The 18,980-nt window shown below is 44.8% G+C and overlaps 1 protein-coding gene across 3 annotated transcripts in view; it reads right to left on the bottom strand.

Moving 5' to 3' along the window:
- Positions 1-18,980, bottom strand: part of AP3B1 (adaptor related protein complex 3 subunit beta 1) — a 1,440,584-nt gene that overhangs the window by 468,129 nt on the left and 953,475 nt on the right. For all 3 annotated transcript variants that reach the window (XM_069223388.1, XM_069223395.1, XM_069223382.1), the window contains exon 20: positions 18,560-18,719. In XM_069223388.1, the coding sequence (XP_069079489.1) occupies positions 18,560-18,719 (160 nt within the window). The remainder of the gene's footprint in view (positions 1-18,559; positions 18,720-18,980) is intronic.

Raw genomic sequence — 18,980 nt, 5'->3', positions numbered from 1 at the left:
TTGAAAATTAAGCTGGCAAGGAAGCACAATGTATTTTTGTGTACGTTAGGGACCTCGAGTGATACCAGAAGCCATTCAGAAAGGTTTTATACAAGTACAGTATAAAGCTACAGAACAAACCCAAAATAGACAATCAGCTAGACAACACTATCATGTGCATATTAAATAATAGTGGAGAAACAACAAGAACTCTACTGGTTATTACTTCCTTAATCTACGCCACTTGTCCCAGTGTATTTAGAATCAGTCTTAAATTGGTGGCCCAGCAGAAGTGCGACTCTTGGTCTATTGGGTCAGGATCTGGTCTACCCCAGAAATGGAATGTTATTTACAAGGCCTTCATGAATTTATTCAGTTGGACAACAATGTGACTATTCCCTGGCTACTTCATATTAAAGAACAAGTTACTTACCTTTGGTATGCCTTATCTGGTAGAGACAATATCGAGTTAAGATTCCATACCTTTGAATTTACCCCAGTCTTCAGACTGTATCCGGAAGATTTTTGTGAGCAGTTAGGTTGCATCGATCGGCTCTCCATCCATCGTTGTTCGTGCCAGACATGATGTTGTGGTTCCCAAACAGGCGCCACCCCAGTGCGCTGTTGCTAGTTTAATTTCACAACTTTCCACGCCAGAAGTGCAGAGCCATAAAGAAACTTGTCTACTGCTACGTCAAAACTAAGGCCTTGAAAGGGGAGACCCTGTCCCTAGAAATCAGTTCGCAGAGCAGGGAGGCTGGGTGGGCCGGTAAGAAACCTGCAAAAAGATACTGCCTATACCAAAAAAGGTGTTACCATGTGTAAGCTACTTTTTCATCTGATAGAGACTTCTAGTTGCTGATTCTTGAACTGTGAACAGATACCCAAGCAATACCATCCCCAGAGGTGGGTCTGGGAACCAATTTCATACTAGAAAGTCCTGTAGGACCAAAATGACAAAATGACCTGACTGTCCAGGCAGTAGTGTTTGGTACACATGTCCAGAGATGCCCACATCCCCATCAGACAGATGTCAGAGACTGGAACTCCGCGTGCTACCACAATGGTCACAGCTTTACCTCTGAGCTCGCAATCTCTAAGGCGGTTACTTTTTGGCCAGTGAATAGCAGATCTTAATGCAGAGTACAACCCATCTGGAGATGGTCCCATTCTGCACTGCCCGACCTCTCTTCCCACCCACATACCCTACAAAGAGTTGGTCATCCACCTGGAATTCTTTTGTATTATCAAGGTAGACCGGCAGGGACCTTTTTGGGTCAAGGCTGTGGAGTATCTTCTCTTCCTTACAAGAATGTGGAGGGGGGTGTAAAAAAGTAGGCATGGGGAAGGACTGGCCTACAAGAAAGGGCGTTAACACTTTTGGTAGAAATTAGGCCCTAGTGTGAGGCACTAATTTATCAGAATAAGCAGAAAGGTTGGGTGGCTTAGACAACAATGCCTGCAGCTTACTCACCTTGTGGGCAGGTGTAACAGCCACCCAAAGGCTGTTTTCAAAGTGCGAGCCTGAGTGGACAATTATAGAGTGGCTTGAAAGAAGCGCACATCAGAAAGGTCGAAACCAAATTCAGATCCCATTGGGGCATAATGAAGAGGGATAGATTAAAAAGATGCATAAGGCCTTTAAGGAACGTATGTACTATAGGGGATTTAAACAAAGAAGGTTATATCAGGGAACCTTCCAAAAAGGCAGAAATAGCAGACCAATAAACTTTAAGAGTGCCCATAGCACAGTCCTGCTGGGCCAGAGAAAAGGATGAACAACAGGACCTCAGAGAGAGGGGCACAAAGTGGTTCAACACAATTGGCTGTGCACCATGTCACAAATTTCTTCCAACAGAGGGCGTAAACCGTTTTGGTAGAGGGATGCTTGGCTTTCAAGATTACGTTACAGACTTCGGGAGGAAGGTCAAAGCCTGTCAACTGTCACCGCTCAATCTTCACGCAAGAAGTGGGAGAGCAGACATGTTCAGGTGCAGAATGCTCCCCTGCTGCTGTGACAGAAAATCCTCCCAAAGGGGCAGCACGATTAGAGGATCGATGGACATGCCCAGCACCTCAGAATACCAGACTCTCTGTGCCCAGTCCAAGCCACAAGGTTTACTTGGACCCGGTCCTTCTTGATCTTCTTGAGAAGTCTAGGAAGAAGTGATATAGGCGGAAAGACGTACAGAAGGTCGGAGTTCCACTCAAGACGAAAAGATTCTCCGAGCAATTGTTGCCTTGGTAATTTCAGGGCATAAACCTGATGACACTGCATGTTCTCGGCAGAGGCGAACACATCTAACCAAGACTCTCCCCACTGCTGAAAAAGACCTTGCACCATGTCTGGGTGGAGATGCTATTTGTGATCAGTTAGGCATTTCTGAGTTTGCCCGTTCTGACGGTCAGAGAGCCCGCCAGATGTTGAACAACCAGGGATATGCCCGTTGTTCCAGCCATGTTCAGAGGTGCAGAGCCTCCTGACAAAGGGTCCAAGACCCTACTCGCCTTGCTTGTTCCAGTACCACATGGTGGTAGTGTTGTCCGTGAACATCTGCACAGTCTTTCACTTGATAGAGGGAAGAAAGGGTTTAAATCCCAGCCAGATCACATGTAGCTCGAACAGGTTGATGAAGAGGTTAGATTCTGTCGGAGACCAGATGCCTCTGATCTCCACCTCTCCCAGATGGCTGCCCCACCCAAGGAGTGACACATCTGTCACTGTCATACTCTAATGCTGCACCCACTGAAACTTCAAGTCCACTGCAGTGCCTGCATATGCCAGATGCAGAAGTCCATGAGGCCCAGCAGCCTCAGAGTCATTCTCACCGAAATCCAGGACAGAGGCTGAAACATTGGAATCACAGCCTGAATATCCTGGACCTGCCGCTTGGGAGGATAAGCCTGAAACTGCACTGTGTCCAGAACGGCTCAGATGAAAGGAAGCATCTCAGAGGGAGTCAGGTGTGACTTTGGCACATTTACAGTGTACCATCCAGTTACGCTATCCCACAGCGTTTGTGTTTTGCTTTCCTTTTGCCGCCCTAAGTGCGCCGGGTATGCCCAGACGTGGGTCCCGGGCTCACTGTGCCACTGGATTCAAGCTAGCCTGGCTGATGAGGGGTGAAACCCCAAAACCAGTCCCAGGATGCTTGTTTCCGGTCCAGGGAGAACCTGGCCTGGCAGTTCGGGCTGGACTGTTCCCATGAGGAACAGGGTCAAGACTGATTTGCATATGGCTGGGTTCAAACTGGGGTGGCATGGTGAGCAAAATAATGGGTGGATTAAACCCAGATCTGTGACTGGGGGTGAATGTTTGATTGGTTCCGCATTCCGTCCATCCAGTTACGCTATCCCACAGCGTTTGTGTTTTGCTTTACATTTACAGTGTACCCCTGTGAATGCTGGAGGTCTGCCGGAAACTGGAGGTGGGAACAGCCAGTCGTCGAGACAGGGGAAGACAAACTCCTGATCTCCGCAGATGAGCTGCAGCCACCGCCATCTCCTTGGTGAAGACCTGAGGGCTTCTGGTAGGGCCAAAGGGGAGCACAGTGAACTGAAAGTGCTCGTGGTCTATCGTGAAGGGCAGGCAACGTCTGTGGGCAGACAGGACGGGGATATGAAAATAAGCACCTTGCAAGTCCAAGGCTACCATCTAGGCTTCTGGGTTCAGGGCAGGTAGGGCCTGAGCCTAAGTGAGCTTATTGAACGTCTTCTTGAGGAAGGTATTGAGGGGCTGAAGGCCCTTGTCCTTTTTGGGGACCAGAAAGCAGAAGGAATAGCAACCACGACCTACTGGCCAAGAGAACTGTAATTTTCTCACAGAGAAAGGACAGATGATCCTCCGTCATCTGAACGTAGGATGGTGTCATCGATAGAGGGGTAGTCTCGAAGTGGAGGGAGTAACCCCTTTAGACTGTCTGCAAAACCCACCAATCTGACGTTGCATTGGGAAATATGATAATAACCTAGCTGATGGTTGTTCCATATGTGCAAAAGGCACCTTGCGTTACCCTAAAAATGTATTATCCTCATTATGTGCATTTATGTGCATATTGCCCTGGAGCATAAGAGCTAGGTCATTCAGTGCTGCTCATCTCAGGGGAGGGCTATGTTGCTATATTCTGTGAATTTTATATTCAGTTATTTCCACATTATAAGTTGCTGTAACACTTTATGGTACTTATGGTACTAACTAATCAGCAGCTAGCTCATCTTGAGCTGGGCGCTACTGATATAACACATTTATGACCCTCCCTCCAACATGTTTGTTTGTATCTTGACCTACCATTAACATCTTTTGGCTATATTATGTCCCACATGTTTATTCAACAAGGTATCGCTATGTATCACTGTAGGAAAGTGCCCCTGTCGGCATGGTTACTCCCCCACGTTTTGCCTGATATTGATGCCAACTTGACTGAGTGTGTGCTGGGAACCTCCTAACCAGGCCCCAGCACCAGTGTTCTTTCCCAAAAACTGTACTATTGTTTCCACAATTGACACATCCTTGGCTCACAGTTAAGTCCCTTGTAAAAGGTACCCATGGTAACAAGGGCCCTGTGGCCAGGGAAGGTGCTCAAGGGCTGCAGCATGTATTATCCTACCCTGGGGGGCCCTCACCAAGCACATTCACACTGCCTCTGCAGCTTGTGTGTGCTGGTGGGGGGAAAAAGTCAAAGTTGACATGGCACCACTCTCAGGGTACCATGCCCAAAACCACTATCTATGGCATAGGTAAGTCACTCCTCTAGCAGGCCTTACAGCCCTAAGGCAGGGTACACTATACCACAGGTGAGGGCATAGCTGCATAAGCAATATGCCCCTTCAGTTTCTAAGTCCATTCTAAGACATTGTAAGTGCAGTGTGGTTATATGGAGTTTATAGGCTGGGAGTTTGTCATTACGAACTACATAACAGCTTCACTGAATACTGGAAAGTTGTGTATCAAACCTCTCAGCACAATAAACCCACACTGGTGCTAGTGTTGGATTTATTGAAAAATGCACCCAGAGGGCATCTTAGAGATGCCCCCTGTATGTTAGTCCAACTGCTAGTGCAGGACTGACCAGTCTGTCCTGCCTGCAACTTTCAGACGAGTTTCTGACCACATGGGGTGAGAGCCTTTGTGCTCTCTGTGGCCAGAAACAAAACCTGCACTGGATGAGGTGCTTGACACCTCCCCACTGCAGGAACTGTAACATCTGGCGGTGAGCCTCAAAAGCTCAGGCCTCTTTTTACAGTGCCCCAGGGCACTCCAGCTAGTGCAGATGCCCACCCCCAGTCAAAGCCCCACTTTTTGCGGCAAGTCCAAAAGAAAAATTAGGAAAAACAAGGAGGAGTGACCACCTCAGTTGGGACCACCCCTAAGGTGTCCAGAGCTGAGGTGACCGCCTCCTTGCAAAATCCTCCATCTTAGTTTGGAGGGCAGGGACCAATAGGGTTAGGTCTGTGTCCCCCCCTCCCCAAAGGGAGTAGACACAGGAAAGGTGTAGCAACCCTCAGCCCTCTGGCCCCTGTAACACCCCTAAATCCAGGATTTAAGGGCTCCCCTGAACCTAGCTCGTCAGATTCCTGTCGACCTTACAAGAAGAAAGAAGGAGGACTGCTAAGCTGACCCCCAGCAGAGAAAACTGAAGATGCAAACTGACTTGGCCCCAGCCCTACCGGCCTGTCTCCAGCTCCAAAAGCTCTGCAAAAAGAAAGCAACGCATCCTGCAGGACCAGCGACCTCTGAAAAGCCTCCAGAGGACTGCCTGCATCACAGAGGACCAAGAACTCCCATATACAGCAGCTGTCTAAAAAGAAACTCCATCCAAGGACTCCTTAACTGCCCCGAATCCGCGAGTCCTGCACACTCTGCATCCGAAGCCCATGGCCTGGGTCCAGGTGGCCCAACCAACTAGAGCCGGTCCCCAAGCGATTCTGAGCAAGTGCCCACTCTCGGTTGACCCCTCCTGTCCAACTGCCCAAAGCAACGACACTTGCAGCCTAAATCCAGAAGACCCTCCTGACTGCGACAGAACTGGATGAAGATTCCCGACGCCAACAGGCACCCATGCACCTGCAGCCCCCTGGCCTTGAGGAATTCGACCTTCAGTGCAGCAGCGTCCAACAGGCAGCCCTCCTCTTTGTCCAGCCTTTGGTTTCCCGGAACCGATCCCTTGGAGTTCACCTCCAGCATCTTTGTGAACCCAGTGGTCCCCCTACAGGAAAGCACTGGGAGCCCGACGCTGTGTTTGCACCCTGCACCTGTCCGCCCTTATGCCGCTGAGGGTGTGTGTTTGGTGCTGACCTGTGAACCCCCGGTGCTCCTCTAAACGCCCAATGTCTGCCCTCCGAAGACGCTGGTACTTACCTGCAAGCACAGCAAAGTGCCCCAAGTCTCCATAGGAGCCCATGTTACATCAACTTCAACTTTGACCTCTGCACCCGGCCGGCCCGTGTTGCTGGCAGTAGGTGTTTGGGGTTAACTTGAACCTCAACCTGTGGACATCCTAACCCCTGGAGACTGGAACTGTAAGTCTTGTACTTACCTCAAAACCGTACTAAATTTCATCACCCTAAAACTGTTTCTGAAAATTGCAGTCTGTCAACTTTTAAAACAGATTATTACTATTTACTTGAAAACTATTTAAACTGCCAAATTGAAACAAAGTGGTGGTATGACTTATGTTGGATATTTACTTGCTAATGTACTTACCTGCAACTTGAATCTTGTGGTTCCTAGAATAAAGTAACAAAACATATTTTAGCTATATAAAAAAACATTGGCCTGGAGTTAGTCATTGTGTGTGTGCATCCTTTATTGTCTGTGTGTGTACAACATGTGCTTTGCACTACCCTCTGATTAGCCTAACTGCTTGACCACACTACCACAAAAGATAGCATTAGTATTATCTACTTTAGCCTCTGTTAAGCCTCAGGGGGACCCCTGGACTCTGTGTACACTATATATCATTTTGATATAGTATAAACAGAGCCAGTTTCCTACAATCACTGTTAATGCATTTAAGTTATGTGCATAGTGGTTACTTCTTTGACCACCTGAAGGCTGATTGATTCGTTTTTATAGTAGATTTTAGCACTTGCACTTTATATAACCTGGTTGACCTGTGGAAATATGTGGGGCATGTATGTGACTATTGTATGGCAGTTTTGTCACTAGTGGGGAGGGTCACGCTGCTGTATTTAAATTTTTTAATGGATCTGTGAGCTTTTATTTTTGAAGGTAATGAGTTATTGATGGGCAGTTGATATCTTTTTTGTTTGACCTGCTGTTATGGTCTGTGGTAGAAATAAAGTACTATTACCTACCTACTGCGGGTGAAGATGCAGTATTTTGAGACCATTTATTGATGGAAAGGATTCTACCCCTGCTAGGTCAGTGTCAGTATCAGTAAACTGCACCTAATGTAGGAGAACCTACTGGTGAATGTAGTCAAGGTCACTGGATTAAGAAGTATGAGGGCTCTCACACTGACTTTGTCTGCAATAGGATATTTAGTGCTGCTTTCAAGCCATATTTCATGGAACTTGTACTAAAGAAGATCATGACAGAACATTGGTGAGGCAACAGGCCCAGCATTCTGAATATCTTAAGACAGTTAATCTACATCAACACATCTGATTTCTGGAGGTATTCCCCAATGCTATCCTATCCTGGCAACACAATGTAATCATTCAAACCTCAAAGCATAAAATAAGATCATTGCTGAAAGGTGGTGAAAGAAAAGAAAAAATATACTCAATATGGATTAATATCATATTGAAGATCTTCTGGAAGTTGCCAAAGAAACTTTCAGGCCTAGTCACTCAAGATACACTCCTTTAACTTCATGTATTTAGCAGACATGGCTAACTACCGACTCCCCCTCCCTTTTTTCTTTACATTCATCGTTGTAGTAGAAGATGTACTCTCAAGTTACTTGATAACATCTAAGCATCAAGTCACAGTTTAGCCAGTTCAACCATCACTTTTGTCTAGGTTGTTTGTGATAGGCTCCAGATTTCTCAGTGCCCAATTTTCATATAGCCTAGTATCTCTTCTTAGGCACAGGTTGCTTACTTTATTTCCATAATTTTATGCAGTCTTGGCTAAATCAAAACAGAAGGGTTGGGGCAAGAATGTCCCCTGCATCATATGAAATACAGGCTTGCACCCCACCCAAGAGTGATCACAGCTGTAGTAATCTGATATCCTGATATATTGTTGCCTAGAAAACACAAGTCATATGTGGGCACTGAGGCCCAGGCTTTTCATAACGATTCCAAGAATCAGAACCCAGATCTGTGATCTGGAGCGCATATCAAGCATGCTCTAAACTACAAGGGGTAACTGTCCATATCCTGGGTTATATACAGTCACTGGAAGCATACCATTTTTATGATTGATAGTAGTGACCAAACATTTTTTTCATCCAAGGATACGTGTGGTTACTAGAGGCACAAGTCAAGTTCTGTTTGAATTTAATTGACCATGAACAGACATCCCTGTGAGTGTGTTGTGCATGTTGTATGACTGGTAGCAGGACTCCAAATTTATGACTGCAGAGACTAGTCTGATCCATTCTGTAGACTCCAGATAAAAAACAGAGAAAGATGGAGATGGAGGTTGAGATATAGCCTCCCAAACAGTGTAAATTTGTTGCTTGGATTCCTGAAGTAGAGGGTGCTGCCTTTGACAATGAAGTGTGGGATGATGGATATAAGATTTCCTTATTATTTGACCTTGACCTGTTAGAAAGGGTCTGATGAATTTCTTCCCCCTTAACACTGCCGTTTGGGATGATATTGGGTAAGAGGTGGTGAATTAGATGATTCTGTTTGGGTGATGTGATCACCTGGGCAGGGCCAGCCTCCTTTGTCTTTCCCCTAAGTGCTACTTTAGAAGGCTTATAACAGTCAGGTGCATAGCTTCACACTTCATTGTGCAAATGTTTTGGGTGCTTCAGCTGGAGCCAGCAACAACACTGCCTGATGTAAAAGCCGCCATCTTTGCCAAAGAACTGTGTATGTTTTGCAGAACTTAAAATGATCTATGAAAGGAACCTCTTCAAGATGGTTCCTGGTCAGTGACAATGGGCTAAACATTCCCTGTCTGGAAAATGTGTTAACAAACGGGACAAAACCACTTTCACGGTGTTCTTGTTCCTAATGACTAAAGGAGGGACGGCTTCACAGGGTACGTGATGGGCTGATGAGATCCAGGGCTGGTATCTTTGTTAGACAGTATTCCCGAGGTGAAAGGGCATTACCTGACGTCTAGATATCTTGCATTAGAGCTGATGGTCTGTCTGTGGCCTGGCCTGCTAACAGAGGGGAGGGAGTACCCGACCCTGCAAAAAGAGACTGCCTGACAAAGGGAAGCTTAACCTCTGTGCCCTGAGTAAGGCGTAGCACAGAAAAAGTGGACAGAACAGTGGAATTTAACTGGTGATACCCCAAGTCTGGAGATGTTCTCCTAGCCTCCCTCACTAGGTTTCACAACAAACAAAAAGAGCTGAACATTCTACAAATGGCAAATTATTTTGCAGAGCCAGTAGTCTGCCAGAGGCTGGAGAACTGGTGCTGTCTATGCTGTGAAATTAAGCCTTGTGGAAGACCACCCAGAACTTCCCTGGTGGGAACATTCCAGTTGGGAAGGGACCTTGGGATGTTGGCAAACCTCTGCTGCACCAACTTGGAGCCAACACACTCAAGCACAAACAGAGAGAGAGTCAGAGGAGGGTAAGCTTTGAGTAAGACCGCTGTGGTTACCAGCTGCTCTGTACTTGTGTGCTCCAAGTGCAGGATCCATCAGGTTATTTGAGCTGCATGAATCTGAAAACTGACCGTTTCTTCCACTGCTAAAACTCCAGTGGTTTATTTAACCCAGTGGGGATGAATTGTTCTAAAGGACCTTAGTATTGCTATACATATTGACTGGCTTATGGGTCACAAAACTGTTTGCTACATATTACAGTGAGCTCATACTTGTGCCACATTTACACCTGAATCTATGTGTGTATTTAAAACCCAGTAGCACCTGTCCTGAAACAGTGTAGCTGATTAACATTTACTTTTTGTAATATTACGTTTTGGTATGTGACTAAAACACGTATTTCTTTTGGAAAGAAAAACAGTGGACTGGCCAGTACTTATTGTGTCTATATAAATGTTTGAGTTCCAAGTCTCTACTCCCACACTATCCCCCCCTTACCCCCCAGGAAACCTTTGACTATTCGCTCTCACTACCCTGAAGGTCAAGTGCATAAAGGACGTACTTGATGTCTAGTATGCAGTCCAATAGTAGGGCAGGTCCCAGAACAACAATGGTAAAAGGCTGCACCCCTCCCCCTAAGTTTGTGGCCCAGAAATCCATACTTGCCCCCCCAGCCCCTGAACTGGTCCTTACACCCAGCAATAACACTATACCCTACCCACATTAATAATCATCTTCTGACCGAGGCTGCATGCCTCAGTTCACTGACAGTTGCCAAAAAATATTTTATGGCTCTTTTGCTGGAATCTCATTGTGTTACAGAGAACGTAATAAAACTTTATTGTATATAAATAAATCATTTACAGGTCACCTTTGCTCAGACTAAAGTGATAAAATTCAGGATTTTGACCTAGCACTTTTTATCAATTTGTATTTTAGATCTAGGAATGTAACTAACTTTGATTAAAAAAAACTTCAGTTGGTAAGGAAAACCAAGTTCTTCTTGCTTCTTTAGTCATAGGAACATTTGCAGCATTAACAGACTCCTGCAGGTATTTTGTACGTAGATGTTTTAATTTCGAGCAGCGACAAATGATATGCCCCGGTTTTCCTAAACTTATAACCAAATAGTCTGCAGTTCAACTGTACAGCGCTATTGGATTTCCATGAACCTTTAAACTGTACTAATGGGATATAAAAAAACTGAATCTTAAATATTTCTTTTTTGTTTTAGATTTAAAAATGGAACTCGGATATTTTTAAGGTCTGACAGGCAAATGTCAAGCAATAACTTATAATAGCGTGTTTACAGTTAGTAAATCTTTCAAATATCTAAACTGATTGTAGTCCCTTAAAGTGTTATTTCTTAATTTCTCTTGACTCACTTACCTCATTGAGGTCAACAGATCTAGAGATGGGAGATTGTACTGCCTTATAAAGTTAGTCATTTTGCTGATATTTAAGTCCAGACTGCCAAATTAGCGGTGTTTAAATTCAGCACAGATTACACTTTGTGAAGACCCCTTTTGGGCATTCAGACAAGCATAGAAATAATTAAGAACTGCACAAATGTGGCATATAGGTGAGAATAGGTTGAACTCCAATCTTATTTTGCAATGTGGTTTTGCTGACAGTAGTTTTAACTAAGATCTAATACAAAGAATGTAGACTTTATTAGGGTTGGTTAATGTATTAGGGTTCATCTATGCACAGGGATTAACTTGGATTTAACCACTTCTATGTGTCGGGCGGCCGGGATCCGTCCGACACTACAGTGCTCGTGTACGCCGGACGGCTCCTGGCAGTCCACGCACATGGCACTTGAAATCCTTATGATACGGGCACCAGAGAGATTTCTTTAAGGAAGAAACAGCCTCTGGAGATAGGGAGAGCATCCTCATATCCAGAGGCTTATATTTTGTTTCAGTAAAATGATGATCAGCATCCACACTCGTGAACATCATTTCACTGACACTGAAAGTGAAATGAGCCGATCAGCTCATTTAACTCTCCTTGCCTTGGTGCTCAGGAGACTTTCTCAGCACCCTGAACACCGAGACAGACGGAGGATGTATCTTTGGGAAGGGAAGAATCTCCCCTTTCCAATGGTACCCCTCCCTAGTGGATCCCTGCTTGGGGATCACCGGTGTAGGGCGATCCCTAAACAGGGATCCACGCACTAGGCACCAGGGATGGGAGAGCGGCCCCTTCATCAATAGCTTTTGCTCCCCCTGTTTATTTGGGGCATATTCAGTCTTTCTGCCCTCCTTGTGGTGAAGCTAGGGGCAATAGCCCATGATCTGCGCCCCCCCTCTAGGGGAAAGGGGGCGGGTGGGGTAGAAAGCCCACTAGAAACCAGGATTTTTTAAAACTATTTACATCATAGGGTAGTGGGGCTACCCTAAATGGGCATTGCAATGTCCCCACTCCTCCCAAAAAGCAGCACAGTCTTATTGTCCCATCTGGGTGGCAGATGGGGGCAATAACCCCCAATCTGCCATCGTGGGGGGGGGCAGAAAGCCTGCTGGGCACCAGGGATATTTGTTTCCATTAGTCTAGGGGTGAGGGGTGTCCAGAATGGGTATTGTAATGCCCTTCCCCCAAAAATCAGCACAGTCTTCCGCCCCCTGCCCCCAGAGGGCAATAGCAATAGAATGGGGGACAGAAAGCCAATTAGGCACCAGTGTTTTTTTTTTTTTCCTTCAAATTTCGGGTAGGGGCTGCCCAGAATGGGCACTGCAATGCCCGCACCATCCCCAAAAAAAGTTGGCACAGTCTTTCACTCTTGCCCCCTCCCTATCCCCGGTGGGAAGCAAATGGGGGCAGTACGCCCCATCTGAACCCCCACCCCACTCCGGGAGAACAAAAAGCCGACTAGGCACCAGGGATTTCTTTTGGTAGTGTAGGTTCTGCCCAGAATGGGCCTGGCAATGTCCCCGCACCCCTAAAAAACAAATGGACAAACTCTTTCTGCCACCCCTCAGGGCAGATGGGGATTAACAACTGTGATCTACCACCCAGGGTAGGCAAAACACACACTAGACACCAGGGAAGCATTTATTTTTTTTAAATAGAAGGGTGGGGACTGCCCACCACCATGGGCATGGTTATGCCTCCTACCCCAACTAATGGGGGCAACAGTCTTTCTGCCCCCCCACAGCCTAAAGCATCTCATCTCAATGGCAAGCAAGAGGACATTTGACTCTTTTGGTTTGGATTTTACATATGGGCCAAGGAGCGTGGCTAACTCCCAATATCATCCCACGTGCAATGGTGAACGGTTGCACTTTTTGGACCTGGGTACGCTGGTACCTGGAAAAACCTACCAGACCCAGGAACTTCTGAAAATTAAACATCTGGGGGAGTGCTTCACAAGCAACCCACACCATTTTCCTACCCACAGTGCTCTGCAAACCTCCAACACATTTTTCCTATATTTCCGTGATGGAAACGTCCGTAACCAATAGGAATCCACAAAATTCCTACCACACAACTCTGCCCCATCTGTACTGATACAAAGTCTGCACCACTTGTGTGGGTGTCCAAAGCAGAGTCAGCCTAAAACCGAATGAAAAAAACTGCCTTTTTGGACCCATTTTGGTTCCCCCTCAATTCCTACACATTTTCGGTCCTTTCCATCACAGATATGTGAGAAGCATGCATTTTTTTTGTCAAAGTTTGAGGTTTGCAAGGGAGTCTTGAAAAAACAGCCTGGTGAGAGACACACAAGTCACCCCACCCTGGATTCCCCTGTGTATCTAGTTTTTAAAAATGTACAGGTTTTCTAGGTTTCCCTAGGTGCCAGCTGAGGTAAGGCACAAAAAGCCAACTCTACCCACTTTGCAAAAAATGGGTCAGTTTTGCGTGGAAAAATAGGATGTATACATGTTGCGTTTTGGGCGGTTTCCTGTTGGGTGCAGTAGGCTTACCCACACAAGTGAGGAATCATTTTTACCAGGAGACTTAGTGAAACACAGACTAGTAGAATAAGTGTTATTATCAATTGTCTTTCTCTCCATTTGTGCCTTCTAAATATAAGACAGTTTGTAAGAAAGAAGCCATTTGGAGAAATGCCCTGTACTTCACATGCTAGTATGGGTAACCCCAAATTCAGAGATGTGCAAACAACCACTGCGTCTAAATTCCATATCTTGTGCCCACTTCGGAAATACATAGGTTTAATTGATACCTATTTTTCACCCTTTATATTTTACCAAATTAATTACTGTACACCCGGTACACAATGAAAAACCATTGCAAGGTGCAGCTCAATTACTGGCTCTGGGTACCTAGGGTTCTTGGTGAACCTACAAGCCCTATATATCCCTGTAACCAGAAGCGTCCAGCAGACGTAACGGTATATTGCATTAGAAAATCTGACACAGTTAGACGTTACAGATGAAAACATAGACACAAATGACTGTTTATTTTCAACTCAATTTAGTATTTTTTTTATTTAAACTCTTACTTTCTACACAAATGACCCCTTGCTGAATTCAAAATGTTGTCTACTTTTCAGAAATGTATAGCTTTCCGGGACCCACCATTGGTTTCATATCCATTTCTATCACTAACTGGAAGGAGGTTGAAAGCACAAAAATAGGAAAAAAGGGCTTTGTCTCAGTAAAATGCCAAAACTGTGTTGAAAATTTAGTTTTTTTGATTCAAGTCTGCCTGTTCCTGAAAGTTGGGGAGATGGGGAGTTTAGCACTGTAAAACACTTCATTGATGCCATTTGCAAGGAAAAAAAAAACATATTGTCTTCTGCAGCACTTTTTTCCAATCCCCCCCTACCCAATTTAGCTGTATTTTGGCTAATTTCGTGGTCCAATCCAGGAGAATCCACAAACCCTATGTACCTTTAGAATCCCCAGGATGGTGGGAAAACAGGGTACAAATCTGGAATGGATAGCTTATGTGGACAAAAAGTTATGGAGCCCTAGGGGCTAATTAGCCCAAACAGACAAATAAAGGCTAAGCACAGGAAGAGGGGTGCCTTAGCAGAGAAAGGGTTAAGAGGAATAATGAAGGGCTACTGTGCCCCCACCATAGGTTTAAATTACTTTTTGTTACAATTAATGATCTATCTTTTTTTCCTTAGGACATTTTAGCTTGACAGCTAACTTACTGTCAACTGTCATTCCTAGACAAACATGGAATGTCACAAAGTCAAAGGTTTGTCTTTCAGGTTCCATCTTTTGCCGGTTTCCCGTTTTTGTCATATTGACCTGAAGCCTATTGTCATCACTGAATTTCACAGATTTGGAAAGTTGAAACTGTAGGCTGGCCGGGTTAAGGGACAAGACGACGAGATCATCTGAGTAGGCTAGATATGTAATAGGAAAATTGTTAAGTTCGGGTGGCAAGACTTTTGGAGAGTCGAGATAATGAGACAAATTCGACATATGCAGTGAAAACAAAATGTGTGCAAAAACACAACCTTCTTTAACGCAGAAAGGGTGAATATCTTGTAAGAAAGATTGTTGTTCGCAGAAAGCTTTATCTGCAGCCACACGCTACTTTAGAACGCCATTATGAGATGCAACAATGAATTATCTATACCCCAAACTAGGCAGCTGTCAACCTTGTCATAGGAAGTACTGTAGTCAATGTAACAAACCTATAACGGTCTTTTTTTAATAAATGAGCTGTTAATATTGTAAGGGTCACAATGGTAACTACAGTAGAAAATCCTTTTCTAAAACCAGTTTGATTAATTGGTAAAAAGCCACTATCCATCACCCAAAAAGTAAGTTTCTGAAGTAGAAAGTTAAAAAAACAATTTGCCTTCTCAGATGATTTTGTTGTATTTTTTTTAAACAAGACACATTTCTGAATGTACTGTTTGCATTTGTTTTATTATTACTTATTCTCCTGCTACATGCCAGAATTAGGAATTTAAGTATTATTGACTTCTGAGAAGACTATAAGAAGCTTGTGAGTTCTGGGAAATCTACAAAAGAAAACAAAAATGCCAAAAAACATACACAGTACTGTACACAGGCTCCTACTACCTGGTAACCGGCAACAACTTTGTACAATGTCTTAAGTCTCGTGTCAACCCCCTCGCTAGACTATATTTGTCATATAGTTTCTTTTGTCCACAAAACATGAATTCCCCATAATGACTGACTGGAAACCTGAACGGGGCTTGTTTACTTTGCAGTTGTGTACAATTTTACAACCCCAAAGTCCATATAAAACATATAACAAACTTTACACTGTACAATGTGTGTGTGTGTGTTAGTTTCCGCTCTTTCCCAGATACCCAATTACTGGGCTCAGATTGCATGAATTCAAGGTGTTTACCACGCTTGACCTCAGGCTTAACGGACCACTGGACCCAAAATTGTGGACTACATATAGCCTTTTATGAGCAAAGCTGGGAAGTCTAAAGATTGCTCAGGGAAGGGGTGTGGAGTCAGAGACACTAAACAAGGTAACCAGTACGGGTCAACAAGTCAATGTCCAGGCAATGGTTATTTAACACAGAATAAATATTGTTATCTAATTCACACATTATACTATACAGAATACCACAGAGGAGCACAAAAGCTGTTAAGTATTTCTAATATTCCTTGTATTCCTTGTCTTTTACTCGGGGGACAGCTTAGGCAGTTCTTGTGGGACAACCTTTCCCAGTACTTCTGTTGCAACACTCACAGAATCCGTTTTGGGACTCTCCCCTCGTGGGGCATGAAATACAGAAAGTGGGAGCTGACAGTATTGTCAAGTGTCTGGCCAGCTATCCTCTCCGTACAACTACAGGCTCTGTCCACCCCACCTGCTGTTTTTGGTAATGGCAGGCAGTGAATGTGGTTTGCGCAGCTCTACGTGGTGTGCAGCACAGCCCATGGAGCCCAGTGGAAGAGACCCTGCCCCATCCCGACTGTTGGGTGTACATCTGGCATTTGCAGCGCCAGTGCAATGATGCAGGTGAGCAAAGGAGCCACCAGTTCAGGAGTAGGCCACAGAGTCTCAGAGCTCATGGTTGGCGAGTTTTGCAGCTTGGGATATTCTTTGCTTTCAGACACAGACCCATCCACACAAACAAGGTAGGTGCCCACCTGTGGTTGTCACAACAAAGTATTTAGACACTGTTTCATGCCCCTTCATTTATGCGGTGTAACTTCTGACGTACTCGCTTTTCTTGCAGGAAGCAGCGACTGGTGTCCAGCTGATCACTGCTCTTTGAGGCTTTTGGTACTTGATTGTAGGGTGGGAACTGTAACACAATTGACTTCCATATACCTTCCATCTACGGGGGTACACAGTGAGGTTACTGTCTGGAGATACTCCAGAGAAGTATAGGTCCTTTCCTGGAACTACAGTGGAGATCTTCTGCTTGACCTTCCTCTGCTCCTTCTTCTTAACAGCATCTTCTTTGTATCAGGACACTTCCAGTGTCACAGCTGCTCAGTTCTCTCCTTTAAAGTTCAGTCCAGCAACATTTTCCCAGCAAAGTCCTGAGGTTTCTGTATCTGAACTAGGCAAGGGAAGCAGACGGTTGATACTCCAATGCTGGAGCACAGAGAGTTTCTTTTTGCTACAGGTGTCGAACCCAGACTCTGGAACAGAAATCTTGGCAAAATGTCTGGAAGCTTCTGACCCATCTTTATACCAAAGCTGCATACAGCAACTGTTTGTTCCAACTGTCTATTCTGATTCCGGTTCTAGGCCGTTCTGCACTTGTGCTTATTCCACAGAGATTGGTCCAGCCAAAGTCTTTATCACCAGAGTGAGCTGGATGGTGCGTTGGAGCAATGCACTTTCCCTTAGGATAAAATCACATAAAGGGGTCAAAGGAGGAGTAGGTGGTCCACTCAACTACCTGTTAACAAGTGGTGATGACCTATACAGAGAACAATGGGCCACGAAAGGGCAGCGTAAATACCCTACCTTCATATTTAGCCCTGTGACTCCTTTCATTAACGCTCTTCAGTCTAACAAACAAAATAAATCCCTGGCATATTTTGATGGAAGTGCTATAATCAACATTAACTCTTTGGGTTGTACCTCAACCCTCCACCTGCGGTACCACATGGAACCCAGTGTGGCTAGTTACATGCTTTATAAATGTTCGATGCACATATGTTCCACACTCGCTAAATGACACAGGCAACATAAAATCCAGGTCCCATAGTGATGATCACCTGACTGCAGGGGAGTAGCATACCAGTTTAAAAAGCTGCAGAGATCAGTAGACAACTGTTCTGGCCTTTACAGCCCTGTGAGCTGCTCTGGGCCTTGGCCCATGCTAGAAACTGTGCCGTCAGTGCACACATGGTTGTTGTGTGTGCTGAGGTGATGGGGCGGGGCGGGGCGGGGGTGTCTTTCTTATGTTATGTAAGTTCTCTCATTCTGACAGATTCAAGCACAACATGTTATCTTTGAATAAAAACATAAGTAAGCATTGCTGAAGTGTAGGAGTGCTACTTATTTATTTGCATGCTTATATAGAATTTAGGTATGCCAGACAGCAGTGACTTGCCATAATCCAGCATCGAAAGAACCAAGGGATATGAGATTTGATTCCTCTGAGGAGTCTGATTTGGTAGTGATCGGATATTGTGGTCCTTTGCCTGAAGTGCTATTGTGTGCATGCAGATTCAGATTTGCCTCCTGGATAATGCCGCATTATTTGCCATTCTCTACAGTGGAGAGCTTGCAGTCAAGCATCTTTGAGGCACTGAGCCATGCTTGGACTAACATAGTACCCATCTAGTGCCTTGCTAGAAACAACTAATGGCACTTTTGAGCGAACGCGGCTGCACACAAAAAACATGACAAAGTACGTACATTTGATTAGGTCTAACATAGTTCACCTTTCAGCACTAAAAACATATAGTTGTGAACATACAACTGTATAAAACTTACCTTGTTAATTGTAGCTTTTTTTTCCGAGTCAGAATCTGAGGTACTTTCTTCTGATTCAGATTTTGAGGAGTTGTCCTCTGATGAAGAACTTTCTGAAACTGACGAATCATTTTTGTTTTTCTTGGATGTTACTCGTTCATCTTTTGCATCATCTGTGCCACTGTAAAAATAGTGACTTATGTAGTTAATCTAGTAAAGAAAATTTTAAATCTGATGATCTGATGGGATCGATCTCTCTCTCTCTCTCTAACATTTCAAAACCGGAACTGCACCACTGATGTAACTTCAATAGACATGAACCTGGGAACAGCCCCAAGTGATAACACAACTTATCCACACAGGCCCAAGCATCAACGTCCAGCAAACACACATGGACACTCCACACACCTGTTGGGGAAATTGGTCAAAATCTATAACCAGC

This window comes from Pleurodeles waltl, chromosome 1_1, assembly GCF_031143425.1.
Source record: "Pleurodeles waltl isolate 20211129_DDA chromosome 1_1, aPleWal1.hap1.20221129, whole genome shotgun sequence".
Classification (NCBI taxonomy): Eukaryota; Metazoa; Chordata; class Amphibia; order Caudata; family Salamandridae; genus Pleurodeles; species Pleurodeles waltl.
This window is presented reverse-complemented; position numbering and strand designations above follow the sequence as displayed.